This window comes from Notamacropus eugenii, chromosome 5 (assembly GCF_028372415.1).
Source record: "Notamacropus eugenii isolate mMacEug1 chromosome 5, mMacEug1.pri_v2, whole genome shotgun sequence".
Classification (NCBI taxonomy): domain Eukaryota; kingdom Metazoa; phylum Chordata; class Mammalia; order Diprotodontia; family Macropodidae; genus Notamacropus; species Notamacropus eugenii.
In genome coordinates, this window is record NC_092876.1 from 68,141,253 (window position 1) to 68,162,767 (window position 21,515).

The 21,515-nt window shown below is 48.9% G+C and overlaps 1 protein-coding gene across 1 annotated transcript; it reads right to left on the reverse strand.

The window, feature by feature from the left end:
* Nucleotides 1–9,431: 9,431 nt before the first annotated feature.
* TENT5B (terminal nucleotidyltransferase 5B) lies at nt 9,432–20,555 on the reverse strand. The gene is given in 4 exon segments (XM_072609496.1): nt 9,432–12,534; nt 20,075–20,409; nt 20,412–20,510; nt 20,513–20,555. Coding segments are annotated over 4 exon segments (1,512 nt in total). The 3' UTR covers nt 9,432–11,499.
* Nucleotides 20,556–21,515: the final 960 nt, after the last annotated feature.

Consider the following 21,515-nt stretch of genomic DNA (forward strand, 5'->3'; position numbering starts at 1 on the left):
TCTGAAACTGGATTTGAAGTTGAGTCCTCCTGAGTTTAGGGCTGGTGCTCTATGTGCTGCTTCACCTAGCTGTCCCAAGAATGAGACATTATAGGGGAGATATTGAGAAGACAGACTTGGGAATGGATTAGATATTGGGGGTGAGGGATTGAGAAGTAGAGATGATTGTGGGCTGGGGTGATGGAGGCAGTAGTGCCCTTGTCAATAACAGGAAGGTTTGGAGAGTAGGGAAATGATAATAAGTTCAGTTTTAGACTGGTTCTCTCCTATCTCTTAACATGCTATATTCTAAGGGCCCTCCCAGTTCTGATATCCTGTGTTCTAAGGGCCCTCCCAGCTCTGACACTCTGCGTTCCTAGGATTCTTCCTAGCCCTCACATTCTAAGGTGGGAGAGCAGGTGATGGGTAGGAGCAGCAGCCCCAGGCTCCTGAGGGTCCTGGGCAGAAAGTAAAGCTGGATCCCCAGTCTCTCCTGGGAATTCTCCTTAGAACTCTGTGTTCTAAGGTCCCTTCCAGCCCTGATATTCTGTGTTCTAAGGACCCTCTTGCTCTGACATTCTGTGTTCTAAGGGCCCTTCTAGCCCTCACATTCTGTTTTCTAAGGACCCTCTTACTCTGATTTTCTGTGTTCTAAGGGCCCTTCCCACCTTGTCATTCTGTGTTCTAAGGGTCCTCCCAGCTCTGACATTGTGTTCTAAGGTTCTTCCTAGCCCTCACATTCTAAGGTGGGAGAGCAGGTGATGGGTAGGAGCAGCAGCCCCAGGCTCCTGAGGGTCCTGGGCAGAAAGTAAAGCTGGATCCCCAGTCTCTCCTGGGAATTCTCCTTAGAACTCTGTGTTCTAAGGTCCCTTCCAGCCCTGATATTCTGTGTTCTAAGGACCCTCTTGCTCTGACATTCTGTGTTCTAAGGGCCCTTCTAGCCCTCACATTCTGTTTTCTAAGGACCCTCTTACTCTGATTTTCTGTGTTCTAAGGGCCCTTCCCACCTTGTCATTCTGTGTTCTAAGGGTCCTCCCAGCTCTGACATTGTGTTCTAAGGTACATTTTGATTCTGACATTAATGGTGTTTTCTAGGAGTCGGTCATCCATCCAACCCTCAGTCTCCATCCAAGAATACCGAACCCAATTAGTTCAGCTATTGAACCCAACTAGGCTAAGCCAGAAAGACAATCCCCCTCCCCTCCTTCCCCTTTGCCCCAGAAAGAGGAGGCCACAGTTATCAATCTTCAATCTTTCATTTTTCTGGTCTCTACCAAACTGGGAAAGTCTCCCTTGGGTATAAGCACAAATACTTCTACTATCTGTCCTAAGTATGTGAAGATAAAATCAGCCACTCTGTGGATAAGAAAACTCCTTAGCAACTTTCCTGTGGGCCCAGGAGGGTCTAGGGATCCAGCTTTACTTTCTGCCCAAGGCCCTCAGGAGCCTGAGGCTGCTGCTCCTACCTGTCACCTACTCTCCCACCTCAGGTACTCATAGCATCTGTTTCTGCCTATTGTCCCTAATGGAACAAGATTTGGAGCTTCCTTGGCCCCCTCCCTGAAGACAGAAGGTATTATATCCTTCATCCAGATGAAAGGGCTTTTTCCTTCTTCTGCCTGAAGGGGCATTTTGGAGTATTTCAAAGAACATGGATTTGGAGCCAGGAGATCTGTGTTTGTAACCTGGCTCTACTTACTCCAGGTAACCTGTGTGACCTTGAGCTAGTCCCTTTCCTTCTCTGGGCCTCAGTTTCCCTATCTGTAAAATGAGACTGTTGTACTAGATGATCCAACTCTTAATCCCATTTTAATCCATCTCCTCAAAATATCCAAGGTCTTTTCCCACAATGTGCCCAGAATATACTGGGGGACTGATGGTACCGTAGAGGAAGGATGGGAAGTAGAGAAGAAACTCTTCCAGGTTAAATACCAACTCTAAATGCCAAAGTGACACTAACAACAGAAATGATAACAATGAGGATAAGCTGCTTTATATCTTAGATTGACAAGCTTCTTTTTTCACAGTAAGCCTGGGAGGTAGGCAGGACAAGCATCATTTTCTCCACTTCATAGTTAACCAAAGCTGAGAGGGGTTTAGGTGACTTGCCAAAGGTCATCCAGCTAAGAAAACACAGGCCACAGTGGGCATGTGAAGAGCTCAGGCCCCTTGGAGAAGAGGAAGGAGATGAAGGGCATTGCTGAGAGGGATGAGGCTGGGGCTGCCACCTGGAGTTTAGTTTTGACCCACCTCCTAATGGATTCCTTCTCCCTAGTTCCTCCACCTTATCCAGGAAAGGGAGTGAGATGGGGTCCTTGGTTGGGGACTCCTAAGAGATCATGACTGGGCTGAAGTGGAGGTGAAGGCTGAAGGTTTAGGGAAGGAGGGGAAATAAGCATTTATATAAAACCTACTGTGTGTTGGGTACTGTGCTAAGCACCTTACAAATAAGGGAGAGCTGGGAGTGAGAGACTTGGGTGGGGGTAGGGAGAGGTAGAGGTTGAGTTCCCTCCTTTCTCCCCTCAGCCTGAGGCATCCAGAAACTATGCAAACTACCTAGTGGATACCTGTCTCTCATCCATCCTCTGGGAGTGAGGAGTGCTGATCCTCCTCCGTATATCATCATCATCGTCATCATCGTTTTCATCATCATCATAATCATCGTCATCACCGCCATCGTCATCATTGCTATCGTTGTCGTCATTGTCATCACCGCCATCATAATCATCGTCATCACCGCCATCGTCATCATTGCTATCGTTGTCGTCATTGTCATCACCGCCATCATAATCATCGTCATCACCGCCATCGTCATCATTGCTATCGTCGTCGTCATCATCATCACCGCCATCATAATCATCGTCATCACCGCCATCGTCATCATCATCATTGCTCTCATCCTCCTCCTCCTCATCAGCCACATTATAAAGACCAGAAACCTCAATTCATATACTAGATCTATCTAAATTCTTCTCTCTCTCTCTCAGAACTAGAAAGGGCCTCAGAAATCATTTACTACAGCCCCTACTTTCTTACATGGATTCCCTATAACTTTATTCATTGATCGGTCCATTCAATAAATAGCTATTAAGTGTCTACCCTGCCTGGCAGACACACCATTTTGGCCTTGGGGATACAAAGAGAGAGGTGACACAGGCCCCACCCTGCATCTAAAGGGTGGAGATGACATAAATAAAGAGTAAAATTACCATAAGTGTAAATGTTGTTTGTCCTTCAGAGGACCAGTGACATCATAGGATGATGTCTTGACTTGTATGTGAATTAAATTTAAGTGAGACAGAGTTGCACAAAGTCATCAGCCTCACTCTTCCAGAGTCATCAAAGTCCAGTGACAGGGCAAAAGTCAGGATAACCAGTGGTGACCTGGGATGCAGTGGATGACCTTGGTGGTGTCCATGTCTGACATGGCACTCCACAGTGCCTGCTTCAGCCACCTTTATAGGCATTGCAATAAATTGTTCTCATCTGCCCATTCTTCCAAGGGAAGTCTTCACATACTTGGGGTAGACATCTCCCAAACTCACTGATGGAGTCTGTTCATTACAGTCCACTTGCTTTAGCCTATCTGCTGAGACAGTCTATGGGGGTGTGGCTGTTTTGCATACTATAGCTTTTTGAGAGTCTGGACAAAGTGTTATATTTCCAGTCCCCCTCCTTTATCCCCCCATCCCCTCCATCACCACTTGTTTTGTCCTCTGGGGTCAAGCAAAGCAGCCCTTCAAATATTTAAAGATCACTTTTGTGGAGATTCCTAAGTCTTCTCTTCTCTGGTCTAAATATCCCCAGGTCCCCAGATCCTTTAGGTGACCTGGTCTCCAGGTGGACCCTCACCCTCCTGGTGGACCCCTTTTGGACTGAGGGAAAGTCAATTTTCACCAATCAAATGTAAGGTCCCCAAAAGCAAGGAATGAGTCCTTTTTTGATTTCTGTGTTCCCAGAACACAACACTGGGCTACTTTTTGGATCCTCAGTATCCCCTAAAATATGGCACCCAGAACTACATACACTGTTTTAGATGGAGTCTGACCCTAGAGATAGAGATTGAGATAAACAGAGAGGCAGAAGCCAGCATCTCAGCAGAGAAAGGGAGAGAGATCTGTTCCACCTCTGCTTCTCCTCTCTCCTCTCACTGCTGGCCCATGATGGCACACTCACAGGAAGATGAGAAGCAAGGGTGGTAATGAATAGTCTACCAGGTCCTAAAGACCCAGTAAGTGTTTAATACACATAGATACAAGGTCAAAGATACAGGACCCACCATATGAATGAATGAAACACGTTTATTATGTGTCAGGTACTAGGGATACAAATACAAGAGGGGCCTGGGGAAGCCTGGAACTGGCAGAGAAGAGGGTACTGCCCCATTGCCTACCAGGCCCATGTTCCCAGGGGCTTTCCCTGGGGGAGTCCTAGGCTCAGTTCTTCCACATTCATCTCCTCTCAAGCTCCCCAAGAACTCTGGGGAACTAAGCACCATGGCAGGACAGCCTCCATGGCCTGAGATCAGGGCTCATTAGCCAAGCTGCTGACGCCAACGCCGACTGACTGATCAGCTTGGGCTCCTGGCCCAGTCCTGGGCTCACAGTCAGAGCTGTTTTTCCCATGAGGGCTGTATTCTAAATATACTGGCCAATGAGGGATGCTGGAGGAACTGCCAGAGCTGGGAGCAGAGACAGACAGGGCTGGAGGGGAGTTAGCTTTGTGCGTTAGGCATACTATGCCCTACAGATGGAGATGCTCCCAGGCCCCCTCACCCCATGGGCATAGGTACGAGGACAGCTCCTAAAGTTTTCATGTCTCTTTCTGTGTTTACCACAGTGCTCGGTATCCAGGAGCAGATGTTTGATACTGAATGACTGAATGTCACATATGTTAGTATGTTACATACTAACATATGTGTACAAGATCATGGATAGAGCAGCAAATGTATTAAATAAAGGAAAGCTTAGACTAAACATGTACTGTGTCAGGCTAAGCTCTAGGGTTCCAAATAGGAAGAGAGAAAGTCTAATTAGGGAAAGAAAACAGCATAGGTGCATAGTAGTCAGGGAAGAGAAATATGGTGGGGGGGGGGGGGTCATAGGGAAAGTGGGTGTATTTATTAAGCACCTACTCTGTGCTAAGCATCTTACAAGTTGTATCTCATTTGACTCTCACAAGACCCCTCAGAGGGAGGTGCCATTAGATAGAGGTTAAATTACTTGCCCAGGGTCTCATAGCTAATAAGTGTCTGAGGCTGGATTTGAACTCAGGTCTTCCTGACTCCATCTATTGTGCTTTCTAGCTGCCTCTAGAGATAGGAACATCTCTCTGCCTTTCCCCTTTGGTGTCAAACTTCCACTTCTATAACACTATGATTTAGCTGGTAGGTAGGTGGTGCAGTGGATAGAATGCTGGGCCTGGAGTGAGGAATACTAAGTTCAAAAGTAGCCTCAGACCCTTACTAGCTATGTGATCCTGGGCAAGTCCTTTTGGTTCTGTTTGCTTCAATTTCCTCAACTGTAAAATAGAAATAACAATAGTAACATCTGCCTCTCAGGGTTATTGACAGAATCAAATGAAATACTATTTATAAACTATATATGTTTAGCACAGTGCCTGGCACATAGTAGGGGTTTAATCAATGCTTGATTTCTTCCTTCCTCTTAGCGCTGACATTCTATGGTCTAAATTCTAAAGCCTCTCTCAGTTCTGACCTTTTATGTTGTAAAGGTCCCTTCTGGCTCTGACATTCGGCCAGTTGGCACCAACAGGCAGGGGCACTTGTATACTGCTGTAGAGACCATGTTACCGATATAAATAATGTCTACACTGTTATCTGTAACTCAGCACAGTTTTAATGTGCCTCATCACAATTTGGGGCTACTGCCAGTCATCCTCTTGCACATTCACATTCATTTGTACACATACAAACACAACCTTGCGTACACACACATAGATCCTTGCACACTTAGATATCCTCCTCAGGTCAGCACAGTCACATCTCCCCACTCATGGGGGAATATACTCCCCTGAGCAAAAGCATTCATTCACATATGAATGAATATACATGCACACATATATACACATATGTGCAATTTGACACTTACTATGTACAAAGTCCAATACTGGGCCATGGGATAAAAAGACAGCTCTTGCTTTCAAAGAATGTGTATTTTATTAGGAGCTATGCCATGTACACAGTTAATACAAGGTCAAGGATGATGGGGCAGGGATAGGACAAAGCACTCTGGGGGGGTTTGAGGACTGAGAGAGCATTGTCCCTAGGGATATCAGAAGCTTCATGAAGGTGGTGGCACTTGAGCTGGGCCTGAAAGGATGGATGTGGATGTGGTGGGTGGGGATACTAGAAAGAAGTGGTGGATGGGGGTACAAGAGGACATTCCATGTGTAGGTATTACAAGATCTAGCAGCTTCTACATTAAGGGATTGAAGGGTTTACAATATGATATTCCTGAAGTCAAAGAAACTAGAATTAAAACCAAGAATCACCTACCCAGAAAAATTGAGTATAATATTTCAGGGGAAAAAATTATCATTCAATGAAATAGAGGACTTTCAAGCATTCTTGATGAAAAGACCAGAGCTGAATAGATATTTTGACTTTCAAACACAAGAATCAAGAGAAGCATGAAAAGGTAAACAGGAAAGAAAATCATAAGGGACTTACTAAAGTTGAACTGTTTACATTTCTACATGGAAAGATAATATTTGTAACTTGAGACTTTTCTCAGTATTTGAGTAGTTGGAGGGATTATATATACATATATATATGTATATATATAAACAGAGGGCACAGGATGAGTTGAATAGGAAGGGATGATATCTAAAAAATAAAATTAAGGGGTGCGAGAGGAATATATTGGGAGGAGAAAAGGAGAAATGGAATGGGGCAAATTATCACTCGTAAAAGAAGCAAGAAAAAGCTTTTTCAATGAAGGGGAAAAGGGGGGAGGTGAGAGGGAAAAAGTGAAGCTTAGTCTCATCACATTTGACTTAAGGAGGGAATAACATGCACACTCAACTTGGTATGAAAATTTATCTTACACTACAGGAAAGCAGGGGAGAAGGGGATAAGTGGGGGTGTGGGAGGGATGATAGAAGGGAGAGCAAATGGGAGGAGGGAGTAATTAGAAATAAACACTTTTGGAGAGGGACAAGGTCAAAAGAGAGAATAGAATAAATGGGGGGAAGGATAGGATGGAGGGAAATATAATTAGTCTTTCACAACATGACTATTATGGAAGTCTTTTGCATAACTACACACATATAGCCTATATTGAATTGCTTGCCTTCTCAGTAGGGATGAGTAGGGAGGGAGGAAGGGAGAGAAGTTGGAACTCAAAGTTTTAGGAACGAATGTTGAGAATTGTTTTTGCATGCAACTGGGAAATAAGAAATACAAGTAATGGGATATAGAAATCTATCTTGCCCTACAAGAAAAGAGAGAAGATGGGGATAAGGGAAGGGAGGGGTGTGAGAGAAGGGAGGGGTAATTGGGGGAAGGGGTAATCAGAATGCACAGTATCTTAGGGTGGGGGAGGGGGAGAGATGGGGAGAAAATTTGAAACTCAAAATCTTGTGGAAATGAATGTTAAAAACTAAAAATAAATAAATAAATTTTAAAAAATGAGCACCTAAAAAAAAAGTGAAGGTATTGCCAGTGTTGGGAGTAGCTGGGGAATAAGGGCAGATAAAATTGGAGAAGCTAGTGATGGCAGGCTGGAGTCCCTTAGGTCCCTTAGGCTTTTGTTCTGCTGGTAGTTGAGAGCCAGTGAAGATTCTGGGGTAAACACTTCAGCACTGCACTTCAGAAAGATTCACCAGGCTACCTGGATATGATGGATGGGTAGGGGAAAGGACTTCAGAGGGGGAGACTGGCTGGAAAGGAGATCCTGAGTTGCCTTCGAGTCTCCCCTTTATCCCATCTGACACTAAGAAACCCCATTAGTGAGTTTTGGTCCAGCTAGCGTCCTAAACCACCTAAAGCAAAAAGGAGGGAAGGAAGGGTAGATTTAGTGAGGTATCTATCTTTTGCATTAGACCTGGAGCAGGCTGGGTGCCAAGACTCCTGTGTCCTGACTCATCCTGCTCACTGTCTTGCTTTGTCTACATCAAACTCACCACTTCAGAGGCGTCCAATGAGGGTGAATAAATTAAGGGCTTTGAGATCTCTGGATGAAAAGGACTTTGGTAAACAATAGCTGGTATCGTCATGGTGACAGGGCCAAGTGCCTCAGGGTGATGACCTCTCCCTTCTTGGACCCTCAGTGGCCAGAATTGCCACCCACCCCCAGTCATTGCATACCTTTGGATGGGGTCTACACTAAGTCTGGAGATGCCTGAGTACTGCTGACAGGGACAGAGGGACTCCCCATCCTAGAGAGTGAAGGTCCCCTCCAATCCTGAGCAGTGACCCAGGACTAGGAGCTGTCTAATCCCTATCCTTTACCCATGTTCTTATGTCAGCACTGACGAAGGCAGGCCCAGTGCCAATGCCCAGGGGAACTGGTGATCCAAACTGTTTTTTTTTTCCCTTGGTGGCTGTATTTCCCAAGAGGCATACGTCTCTTATATTTACATTACCCTCCCAACTCCTCCCGCAATACTCCCAGGCAAAAATCAACTCAAGGGAACAAAATGAGAGCAATTCAGGGGATGGGGTTTCCTCACAAACCAAGTAACCATCCCCGGGAAAGAGGACTGGGTGGCTGGCTCATTATGAGTTCCCACTCCTATCCAGGCCTACAAATGGGGTTGGGGGTACAGAAGCAAATGTAGTAAAATCTACATTAGATGACCACATCAGAGAACTTGGGTTCAAAGGCTCCCTGGGCTTCATGACCCTTGGACTAATCTCTTAACTTTTCCAGGCCCAGATATTTCAGAGGCAGATTTAGGCTTCAGATAAGGGGAAAACCTAAGAGCTAGAGCCATCTAAAAGGAGAAGGTACTTCCTGGGAAGGCAGTTTTCCTTTCCCTGGAGACCTCTAAGCCCAGCTGACCTCTCCTTAAGGCTATTGTGGGGAGGGGGTTTACCCAGAGGTAAGGGTTTAACTAGATAACCCCAAAGATTCTTCTGCCTTGGATCCAATCAAACCTGATCAAGATTCCCTCATTAAGGCCATGGCCTACGAGGCATGCCCCTAGGTCCAGAACTAGGTCCAATTTACTCCCAGGATGGGGATGCCTTGGGTAGATCTCCCTTCCCACCCCCCACCCTCCATAGTCTGCTCTGGTCCAGTCCCACGATCCAATTACCTTTAAGCAGCTGGTTTGGCACGTACAATTGCTAGTTACAGAAGAATATTTCTCCTCTGCCACCCCCCCAACCCCCCACCAGGAAAAATGCAAGGACGAGGGCAGGCCCCAGAAAGTTCTACTCCACCCTCCCTACTCAACCCCAAGACAGAGCACACATAGACTCAAAATAGAGAAAATAGAAACTTTATTTGCTTTAATGAGAGGTTCCTGGGTTCAGTAGCCCTGCTGTCTCCCTCCCACACCTGAGACCTTCTGGGTTCTCTCTTCAATTCAGTCGTTCAATAACAGGACTGGTTGGTGCCAGTTACCCTACAAGCTTCCACCAGACTTGGTGGTCTCCAGGTTCCCTCCCTCCTTAAAGACTTCCCCCTTCAAAACCATGGAGCACCCAGGGATGGGGGGAGGCGGGTTTGAGCTTCTGAGGGAAGGAAGGGGTATACCCAAAGTAATCAGAACCTTCCCAGCTCTCCACTGGGTGTAAATGGCTGGAAGTTCGATCATAGGTCACTTACCTGGCCCCAACCCCTTCTTCTTTCAGGTGCTGGGGCCTCTAAGGAATAAAATGGGATCTTCATAGTCCCACTACTTCAGAGAAGATCTGAGGCCTAGGAGTCTTCAGAGAAAACAATTCAAATCTTGGGGGAGGGGGAAGAAAAAGATCACCTAAAGGCCTCCAAGTCACCCTTAGGAAAGTACCATTCTCCTAAACCCCCAGGCAAACAAACCAATCACTCTGGGAAGGGCAAGGCTTGGCTCTGCAGAGAAATCTTTATTGTCCAAGACTTGACTCAGCTTGGGGGTTAAGAAGGATGGAGTATACGGGGAGCTAGGGTGGGGTGGGGCAAGCCAGGCTTTTTATCCTCAAGGCCCACCCCCATTTCTGAACCACAGAGAATAAAAAGAATCAAAAAAGGTTCAGATTCAAGAAGACAAGTGGCCCCAGCCCCCTCCCCAGGAAGGGGTAGGACCAGGAGGCCAGGGGCATGACATAGATATAGGGGCTGATCTCTCCAGTTGTGGTTGAGTTATTTTTCAGGTGTGTTCAACGTTCCCTGACTCCTCTGGGGTTGGCAAAGATATTGGAGTGGTTTGCCATTTCTTTCTCCAGCTCATTTTATAGATGATGAACTGAGGCAAACAGGGTAAAGTGACTTGCCCAGGGTCACACAGCTAGTAAGTATATGAGATTAGATTTGAACTCAAGTCTTCCTGACCTAGCTGTCCTGAGCTCTCCTAGCCTGTTAAAAACCTTTCTCTTCCTAAGGCCAGATGATCATCCAGTTTGCCCAAGGTCATGTCTTCCTTGAGAGGAGCATTTGGGAAGGAGGAAATCCAGGCTGGTTATGCAGGTGCCATGGGGCATTTGGCATTAGTCTTTGAAGCCTGGAGCTAATCTTGCCCACACTGGGCTGGCACCATGCCCTCTGTGTGTCCTCAGTCCCCATGCCTAAACAAGCTATAGAAAGTCAAGACGGCAAATCTCTTCACTGCATATGTCCAGATAGCTGGTTCCCCATACCTCGCTGTCCCCCAAAATGTCTTAAAGGATCTTCCTTTCCAGGGCCAGTCTTGGCCCACTTGACACACTCATAGGCAGTGATGGGCCTCATCAAAGCCATGCAGCAGAGTGGCCCCCCAGGGGGTGGGAGGTTATACAGAAATGCCCTCATGGCCAGGTTCCTGTACAGGAAATCTCCCACCCCCCTCCTCCATAGTCACACCATGTTCTGGCCACACACACACACACACACACGCACACACACACACACAACACACACACACTCCCCAAATCTGCTGCCATCCTCCTGCCCCTTGTTCCTCAGGCTTGGCTCTGAACATCCTTGAGCTGTCTCCTGCCCAAGTACAAGCAAGGAGGGAGGCAGCCCTTTCAGAGTCTGTTCCTATGGAGGGCAGGGAGCCTGGCTTGCAGGAGTTTTCAGCCACAGCTAGAAGAATGGGGTCCTGACTGGGGTAGCTTTGACAAGACTGTTAAAAGAAGACTAGAATGACCGCCCTCACCTGCCCAAGGCCGTGGCCCCTTCTAGGCTGGGCTTGATCGGTACTAACCCCTTAGACACCCTAACCATGTCCCCACCCTCACCCCAACAGCAAATAGATAAGCAGCATCTAACAGTGCTAAGGCCTGATGCGGTTGGGGACAGATCCGCGTTTCCCCTAGCTGGCTCAGGTCCCAGGGGTGAAGATGGGGGACCCCACTCTCCCACCCCTCTCAGATCAGCTACAAGGCAGCCAGGTTGGGTAGGAGGAGTGGCCACAGGTCAGCAGAGGTTGGAGGGGGGTCACATAGTAGTTGAGGGCAGGGGCAGCCCCATCACTGCCAGGGTAGGAAGTAGGTTGGTAGTGCCAGGCCAGGGCAGTGCCGCCCACAAGACCCTGCTCGGCCAGCGCCCGCAAGGCCAGCATGGCGATGAGGTCCAGCGTCTGGCGCCGCTCGTGGCCCATGAGGCAGACAGTGCTCTCATTCACCACCCGGTGCAGGGTCACCAGGCAGGCATAGCAGGCAGGGCCAGCGCCCCCACCAAAGTGGGCCTGCAGGTAGCGCTCCAGCTTGCGCCTCTGCTCGCCCAAGTCTGGGAAGTCAATGAAGAAGCGCGAGCACATGTAGCGCTGGAGGGCCTGGGCGTCAGTGCCAGGGCAGGGCTGGAAGCCACGCACCAGAAGGTGGCAGTACTTGAGCAGGCCCCCACCTCGGATCTCCTCAGGATTGCGGGTGGCAATCAGTCGCTGCCGCAGATGCTCCAGTGCCTCATCAAAGTCCCCATATAGGCTCTCACCCATCACCGTTGGGTGGAAGGCCTGAGACATGGGGGTGGATGAGCACTGGCCATACAACAGCATAGAGTCCAGCATGATCTGGAAAGAGTCCACACTGAACTCAAACTGGCGCCGCAGGTGGTCCACAAACTTAAGTTCAACGTTCTTGCCGCTGTTGTTGGATAGGGAGATGAGGCTCCAGCGGTCTGTGTCCGTGCACACTTTGACCAGCTTCTGCACATAGGCCTCTGTCAGGGTCTGGGGTGTGATCTTGGTCCGGTTCACGCCAGCTGGTAGGAGGTCCAGGAGGCAGGCCAGAACTGCATCTCGTACCAACTGGAAGGCAGCCTCGTCCTGTAGATCCACTCGGAAGATGAGATCCACGTCCTTGTAGCCCAGGCCATTGTCTGGGTGGAGGACGTGACTGGCCGCAGACCCATTGAGGCGGACGCTGTGGACAGGGACCCTCAGCTGCTCGAGGCGGTTCCGGACTACCTGAAGAGGAGAGAAGGGAGTGTGACCAGGTGAACACAGACAGATGTGAAGGATCCCCTGGAAGTAAGGCCTTTCCTGGTGAGGAAGACCTAAGCTAATGGATGGGGAACAATGGAGGGACGGAGGCAGAAAACAGTTATCACACCAACACTTATCTGGCACCAACTGTTTATGGGACACTCAACTTGGCAGAGGCCATGAAAAGCTGTAGAATAAGTGCAAATAACAGCTGATATAGCAGACCTGGCTTGGGAAAGAGCCAAGACACAGGAGGCCCTGTCCTAATGTTGTCACTGATTCACCTGGTGACATCAGGCAAGTCATTTCTGTCATCTGGGACTCAGAAACAGTAATAACCTCCTTTTTGTGGTACTCTACTGACCATAAAGGCTGCTTATACCACGTGTACACTGGACACTGCTGGGTTCAGTCAGGATAAACTGGAATTTTGACTCACAGCCATATCACCTCTGGGGAGACCTTGGGCAAAAACACTGAATGCCTAAGACTCAGTTTCCTTTTCTGAAAAATGGGGACAAAGTTGTGGTGAGGATCAAATGAAATCGTGCTCAAAGCTCTTTGTAAGGCTTAAAGCCCTATTTCAGTACTAGTTACTCTTAGCTATATAAAAGGCTTTCTTCACAAAGCCCTGGAATGTAAGGAATGCAAATATACCCATTTTGCAGATTAAAGCAGGTGCCCAGGGTAATAGCTACTAAGTGGCAGGACTCAGGGTTCCTGGTTCCAAGTCTAGGGCTCTTTTGACTGCTGGCGTCAAATCCTACCCAACCTCTTTTATGCTATTTTCAGTATGGTGAAGAATTCAAGGCATTTCTGAGTCAGAAAGGACTGGACCAACCAGATGTCATCATTGAGTCAGTGACATCCCAAAGAGAGAAGCTGCCTTTCGGCATCACCAGTGAGTGGTCTCCTACCTTTGGCTCTGAAGTGCTCCATGGAGGGGGAGCTCATTGCCCCCTGAGATGGCTCCATTCCTCTGTCAGAGGACTGTCAGACACTTCTCCCATGGGCCAAGCCTCAGCTTGCTACCTATGTCTCCTCGTTCTGCTGTCTGAGGTCAAACCTGAGCCTTAGCCATCTCCCGCCATGAGAGCTCTTCAGACACTTGAGAGCTACAAGGACACCCCCTGAGCCTTCTCTCCTGCAAGCTAGGCATTGCAAGTTCCTTCCTCATGTAGCACAAGCCCAGTGGCTTTCACAGTGTTCTGCACTGGTGGTCTCCTCGCAACAGTACAGCCAAGAATACATACAAAAGGCTGTGCAAAGCTCTGTATTGATAGGCATTGTTATTATGGGAGCCAAGGTACTCTGGGCATCCAGCAAACAATCAATCAATACACCTTTGTTAAGTGCCTACTATGTGTAGCTAGGTGATGCAGTGGGGAGTGCATCTCTCTGGTCTGGACTCAGAAAGACCTATGTTCCTGAGTTCAAATCTGGCCTCAGAAACTTACTAGCTGTGTGACCCTAGGAAAGTCACTTAACCCTCTTTGTCTCAGTTTCCTCATCTGTAAAATGAGCCAAGAAAACCCCAAGCAGTGTCATGAGGAGTCAGACATAACTTGAAAAATGACTGAACAACGAAGTGCCTCCTTTGTACCAGGCACTGAGTTAAGCAAATATTAGACACCTCTAAAGTGAGTTTTACAAACATAATGGATTACTGCATACCCAGTCTAGCAAGAATCAGCTCAGTATGATAGATTCAGGAAGACCCAAGTTCAAATTCAGCCTCAGACACTTACTAGCTGTAGGAACCTGAGCAAGACACTTCACCTGTCTGCCTCAGTTTCCTCATTTATAAGATGGGGATAATAATAGCACCTACCTCCCAGGATTGTTGTGAGGAACAAATGAGAAAATATTTGTCAAAGGCTTTGCAAACCTTGCAGCGTTATATCAATGCTAACAATTAGTCATTTCTATTACTAAGACAGAGACTAGAGCTGAGATTCCATTGGTATATGGAATTCCCTTTACCAATGCAGGCTGGTACCTCCTCAGCAACTTAAAAGTCCCAGAAAGTTGTCAAGGGCACTTAAGAGGTCAAGTATTTGTCAGAGATATGAGAGGGAACCCAGGGGTTCCAAGGCTAGCTTGGCTCTCTCTTCACTATATAGCATTGACTGTGATTTTCAGTCAAAGTCTGCTCAGATAGAAGCTGGGACCATTGAGGGTTCCTTCCCTGCATAAGGTCAAAGCTTTCCAACAGGTGCTTCTCTGGATCTGGGCAAAGTCCAGGCAAAAAGGAGTCTGGCCTCATGAAGAACTCAGTTGAGAAGTGTTTGGGCAAGGGTTTAGGGCAGCCAATGCTCCTGGACCTCTAAATTCTTCTACAACTCCCACTTGGTGCTAAGTCAGCTGGTCCTGTATGGCTTCCCTCCCTAATTCTGAGCTGGTGAAGATAAATATATAAATGCCTAGGAGACATGAAGTAATCAAGCAGTACAAGCTGGGTGGGGTCGGACATGGAACACTTACTGGAAAGGGGAGGGGATGGAGGTCAGAGATGGATTTGGAAAAAGAAGGGTGGGAAATATAGTGGTGGAGGAGGGGAAGACTCAGGACCACTGAAAGGGGAAGCATGGAAGCATGGATTTAAAACAGGGAGAAAACTTACTTAGAAGGTTGCCTAGTCCAATCTTGACATTTCATAGATGGGGATGCTAGAGCCCAGAGAAGTTAAATCACTTGTGGAAGAGCCAGGATACAAACCCTAGTGCTCTGATTCTGGTGTCAGTACTTTTGGGGAAACCAATGTTTCCTCAAAAAGCTGAGGTTGGGTGGAAAGTCAGAGCTGAATGGTTCCCCTATGGACAAGACCCCTCTTGTTGAAAAAGGAAACCTTCCCTTCTTTGCCCCAATAGAGGTTCTGGCCACCATCATGTTGATAGCACCTATCCAGAAGTCTACAAGACCAAGACCACAGAGATCCTTGGATCCCACAGATTCTCTGGTATCATCACTACTGATGGCTGGGTAGGAAAATCAGACTAGACCTGCAGATGAAATGTGTGAGACTTATGGCTTCAGGGGGTGAGAAAGGTAGATGGGTGGGCAAGGCTTGGGGATATCCAGGTGTTGGGAGCTGGGACCTCAGCCCTGACCCTAGTCATGGGGTTGATGCCCCAAACTTTGGAAAATGAGATCTGGCCAAGAATGGAAATCAGCTGACCTGGGTTCCAGTCTTGGATCTATTATCACCTACCTGAGCCTCAATTTCTTTATCTGCTAGAATGAGGGTACCTATTGTCCTATATTCCCAGAGGGGAGGGATGGGAGAATCAAGCAAGCTAAAGGATATAAAGCACTCAGTACAGAGAAAAGGAGTTTTTTCACCTGAAATGGAGATGACCTGCCCACATAAGAGCAGTAATTGCAGTAGCTAGGGTCAGTTGCTACATCTGAACAAAGACCAGGAAGCCATTGGAGCCAGATGCCATAAGGGTCCAGACAGGCCATGTCCTCTTCCTTCTGCAGCTGAGGGGCTAAAGATAACCCTCCCCATCCCAGCCCCCAACCAATCCCCATCCATGGAACCAATAATAATGATTTCAACAGTATTTTGTAAGCTTTTCAAATAGTTCTCTTAAAACCAGCTTATGAGGTAAATAGTTCGATGATATCTCCATTTTTTTCAAATGAGAAAAGGCAGGCTAAAGCCTGAAATAATTCACCCAAGGCACCACAGTAAATGGGAGAGCTGAGATGTAAATGAAAGACCCCTAACAGTAGGCACAGGGTTCTTTCCAAAACACTATAATGCTAATATAGACTGCCCCTGCTGGGGGAGGAAGGGCAGTTCTCACACTGGCCCTCTTACCTGAGGGACAACCAAAACCACCTGTAGGCAGCACCCAAGCTGACTTGTCGCAAACACTGATGCCAATCTGTCTTCCCCCCACCCCAGGACTGGGGCATCTGGATGGGTGAGGAGGTGTCTGTATTCTTGTTAAATCCTCCAGCGTCAGGGCTTGGGGCCCGCTGTGTCAGCCAGCCTAGAGCTGTTGTCTCCCAGGTGTGACACCTCAGATACTGACACACCCAAGGGTGCCTCTGAGGAGCTTAGCTGTGCTCCAATTTGAGACTTTCTAGTCACTGAGGGGGCAGCCCTGCTTGCCTGGTGCCAGAGAAGGCTCCTCTTTCCTCTGAAGTGGCCCAGTTGGGGGTGATGGTGGTAAGGAAAGAGATAAGCTCCCTCTAGGGAGCAGAAGCCGTCCTGGAATTCATTGCTCATGAGGGTACATCTGTAAAGTGCTATGGCACCCCTTTTCATTCTAAAAGTCTCAATGTGGGCCCAAGAACCAGGAGGCCTCAGGATCCCAAAACTTGAAGGGAATTTAGAAGTCATGAAGCCAACCCCTGTTTGACCAAGGATGTCCTGAAAAACTCTCCTAAGTGATCATATCACTTTGGCTCCCTTTTGAAAAAGCCCACTCCACTAGGAGAGAAGTCGTAGCACACAGTAGGTGCTGAATTGAGATCTATCTGATTTGTTAGACGTGCCTCACCACAACTTGAACCATTCACTCCCTCCATTCACTGCCCCTTGGGGCCAAGTTGAGAATCTAATCCTTATTCCATTTGAGGCAGTCCCCTGCTTGTTGAAAAGGAGCTATGGCATTCTTTCTTCTATGTCTTCTCTAAACTAAACATCCTCAGTTCCTTCAGGCTGTCCTTATATGGTATGGTCTTGAGTCCCCTCGGCATCATCAACTTGCCATACTTGGACACAACCTGCCTGGGTCCTAGCTGCCTGAGAGCATCCATCTGACCCAAAGAGTCCTGGACGTTGCTGTCAGAACTTACCTGCACCTGGGCCCCTGACAGATGTGATCAGCCTAGGCTCCCACCCTTGAGAATTGGCAAGCAGGCGGGGCTAGCAGCCTAAGTTGACAGGCATAAGTACAGAGCCAAGGTCTGGGGCTAGGGGGTCCATCCTATCGTGAATATTCACGGGCATGAAGGAATACTCAGTTCCTGATTCCTAAAGGCATCAGGAAGGACAGTCTTTGGGTCCTGGCCCCTGATTCTGCAAGAGTCTGGGGGGAAGAATAAGAAAGCACAGTTCCCTGAGCCTTGTTCATGTGTAGCTGTTATAGTTGTACCCCTACCCCAGTTACCCCTTTCTCTCCTTTATCCCCCCAAATACTGGCTCTCCTCTAAATTCATAGAACTGCAGAGAGCCTTGGGAAGCAATAAGAAAAGAACATTATAGTAAAGAAAAACTACAGAAAAGGATTTCAGAATTCTGATCAAGGCAGTGACTAATCAGACGACTGACAGTGAAGCCTGCCTTCTACTTTTCAGAAGAGAGGTGGTCGACTACTGGGACAGAATTAGGCATACATTTTCAGACAATGGCAATGTGTTGATTGGTTTTCTTTGATTCTGTATATTTGGTACAAGGGGGAAGAGGGGAAAAGTGACAGGAATGTAAAAAAGAGGAAAAAGATGTAATAAAAGATCTAAAAAGTAAAGGGGAGGAAAGGAAAGAAAATCTTGAATTTAGAATCAGAAAACATGGTTGCGACATTTCCTAGCTTAGTGACCTTGGGCAAATCACTTCCTCTTGAGTCTGTTGTTTTCCCATCTCTGCAGTCAGGAGGTTTGACTGTGTCTACAAAGTCCCTTTCCAGTCTGCTAACATTGTGATTCTGAGACCATCTAGTAGTTCAAATGCCTCCTTTCATTCTGTTGGTTTCGGCAAGATTTCCCAACAAGCACTTCTCCTGAAATATATTCCCCAGAAATCAATAGTGTAAACTGTTAGTGTAGAGCAGGTATGTCATAAGATTATAGATCTTGAATTATTCTTAGGCCAGCACTCTTAGGACTTCTAGTTTGACACCTACTCTGCCTCATCTTATAGATGAGGAATCTATCTCTCCCTTTCTATAGAAATGAAAACTGAGCTCAGAGAGGGCATGGAATTCTCCCAAGGTCACACAGTGAATTATTGTTGGAGCCAGGACTCAAACTTAGGACTCCTCACTTGCAGCCTAAGGGTCTTATTTCTTGCCTCTCTGCAAGACGGTAAACCTTCCCCAAGTAGGCAGAAGCACAGGGTCCACGACATGGAATCTCTAAAATTCCAGGTATTTAGAGACAGAAGGACTGGACTGAATCCCAGACAGGGAATGGGGGATGGAGCATAGGGTCCCATTCAGGAACTTGTCAGCCTGGCTCTGGGCCACTCTCTTGGCACCAATCCCCAAAGCTTCAGTCAGTGCCTTCATAGGTTTGGGAGGGGGAAAGGGCACACCCTGGACAGCTGAAGCCAGGGAGTGGCCTGGCTCACCTGGCCAGATGTCTGCTACCTGGGCAGTTACTGCTCTGAAATGACAGCAGGAATCCAGGCTGGATTTTCCTGTTTCTTTAAGATGGGGACTTTCCCTTCAGTTCTAGAAGCTTAGGCTTGGGTGCTGGGGTGGGAGGGGAATCAGCGCTGCTCTGGGCCGTTCCAGGGCAGCTCCAGCTGCAGAGGGTACCACAGGGCAGCCTCCCCACTTCAGAAAGCTAAGACCCTTACATCCAGCAAAGGATCCTGAGACCAATCAAAAGGCAGCCTTCTGGAGTGCGGTGGAGGTGAGGGGCAGAGGTTGAAGAGGAGCGGAGGGGAACGAATGGGCTAAGGCGCCTCCAGCGCCTTAGGCAACCACAAGGAGGCAGCCTGGCTCACTCATTCCCTCCTCCTCCCCCACCAGCATGCTGTCTGCTGGGCGTGTGCAGCCCCTGGCTCAGCGCCAACCTCGGGTTTCACCGTCTCAGCACATATCTCTGTGGATTCCAGCCCCCAGCCTGTTAGCCGGAGTGAGCAAAGGGCAGAGAAGGGACCTCCAGTTCGAGGTGGGGATGGGAGGGAGCCAGCCCTGAATTTCTGGTCTGGGTGGGCGCTCACCCTACAGTGAGGGGCACGGGGTGGGGGTGGGGAGGAAGGGAGCTTAATTTTGTGGCAGAAACACCCTACTGCCCCTCCCCTCCTGCGGGACTGTGGTAGTACCATCACTGTGTCCCTTTTCAGGGACAGTTCAGCCCGACTCCAGACACCCACCTCCAAAGCCATACCAACCCGGCCTCTCGGGTTCCAAGAGGCCAGAGCCCACATCCCATTTCTTCCCAGATGCCCAAGCAGGGTTAGAAAAGGGACAGGGTGCAGAGGGGGGATCGCTTCCCTCATCTGCAAAACAAAGCTGAACTAGATAATTGTTAAACTCCCTTCCAGGGCTAACATTCTACGTTCTAAGGTCCCTCCCAGCTCAAACGTTCTGAGGTCCCTCCCAACCGGACATCCCAGGTTCTAAGGTCCTTCCCTGCTTTGACATTGCGCGAACTAAAGTTTCCTTACAGATCCTGCTCCTCTAATTCACCGTTTCTCTACCCCAACAGCGCTTGGAGGGGGGCGTGTCCAGCACCCCCAGTCTTTCTCGGCTGAAACCAACGCCGGGAGACAGGGTAGGGGGGAAGCTGCGGGGAGAGAGGAACAGCCAAGTCTCGGACGCGTGGGTCCCGCACTCACCTGCACGATCTGGCGTGGCTGTACGGTCAGCGTGGGGAAGTTACCACGTCCGTGGACGGGCACCTCCTCGCCCAGCAGAGCGTCCAGTCTCTGCACCTGCGTCCAGCTCAACCGGCTGAAGCGCCGTCGTGGGGCTCCGGAGGAAGGCTCCGGGCTGAGACCCACTCGTTTATGGGTAGGGGCTGCCGCGGGCTTGACCAGGGCCGGGGGCGCCGCTGCCGCCGCCGCCACCGCTGCTGCGTCCGGGCTCGCAGCCCCGCTCTCCGACGGCATCTCTGGCCAGACCCCGGAGCCTAGAAGGCAAGAACCGGGAGTGGAGAGGAGAACAGGGGGGAGGGAAGCAGGCGGGTGCTGGGAGGGGGGCGGCGGCTCTGCGGGCTCCGGCCCCGACGTTCCCACACAACCGACGGGGTGGACAGGACAGAAAGTCGATTAAGGTGCGCTGGGGCAGGCTCATATAGGCTGTCCCCCGCCTGTCCATTGGTCCGCAGAGCTGTCGTTCACCCTCCGCCCCACCCCACCCCCGCCTTTCGTACTGTCATTGGGCGGAGAGAATTCCACCGGCTTTGCATGTGCGTCAGTGCTCGCCCCAGGCGGCCTGAGATTGGCTGAAAAGAGTACCCCTTCCCCACCTGATTCCGAACTCTCCTTTGGGCCAGCCAAGGGATTCCTCTCTGGGATAGGTCAGGGCTGAGCAGCTCTAGGAATTAAAGGGACCGCCTTAGGCTGCCGACAGGACGGAGAGATTCCTAAGGAGTAGTGGAAAGAGTGAGGTTGTAGCAAGGGGGAAACCTAGACTGTCAGAGCTGGGAAGGACCTTAGAACAGAGAATGTTAGAAATGGAAGATAAAATGTCTGGACTTGGAGGACCTGACATACCTTCTGGTTCAACCCTCTCGTCTTCCAGATAAGGCAATTTACAGATTAGGTAACAACTGCCGAGCAGTAATGGAGAGAGGTCTGCCTTTGGAGTCCGAGGACCTCGCCATGCTATCTCTCTGGGTGACCTTGGGCTAATCAGGTAATCACAGTGGGCCTCGCCTTGCTCCTTTGTAAAATGAAGAGGGTGGGGGAGGGGATCTTCATGATCTCCAAAGTCCCTTACAGCACTAATCGCTATCAGGTCTGGAGGAGAAGAGACTTGTCCAAGGTCCACACAGCCAGAGCCGATAACAGCTACAGGGTGAGGGATGAGGAAACGTCCTGGCCATCGTGGTCGTCCCAGAGCCGTCAGGAGCCCTCCATAGCAGCTGGGATCTGAGATGAGGGCTACCGCGTACCCCCCTCCACCCATCTCCTCTCTCGAAACTTTGTGGGGCTGGCTAGTGAATGAATGTACAGTCTTTTGGTTTCTCCCCGTCCCGTCCCCTCTCTCTCTTTTTCTCCCCTTTCCTTTCCCCTTTTCCTTCTCTCCTCCTCTCTGATGCTCTTTGGGGTGCTA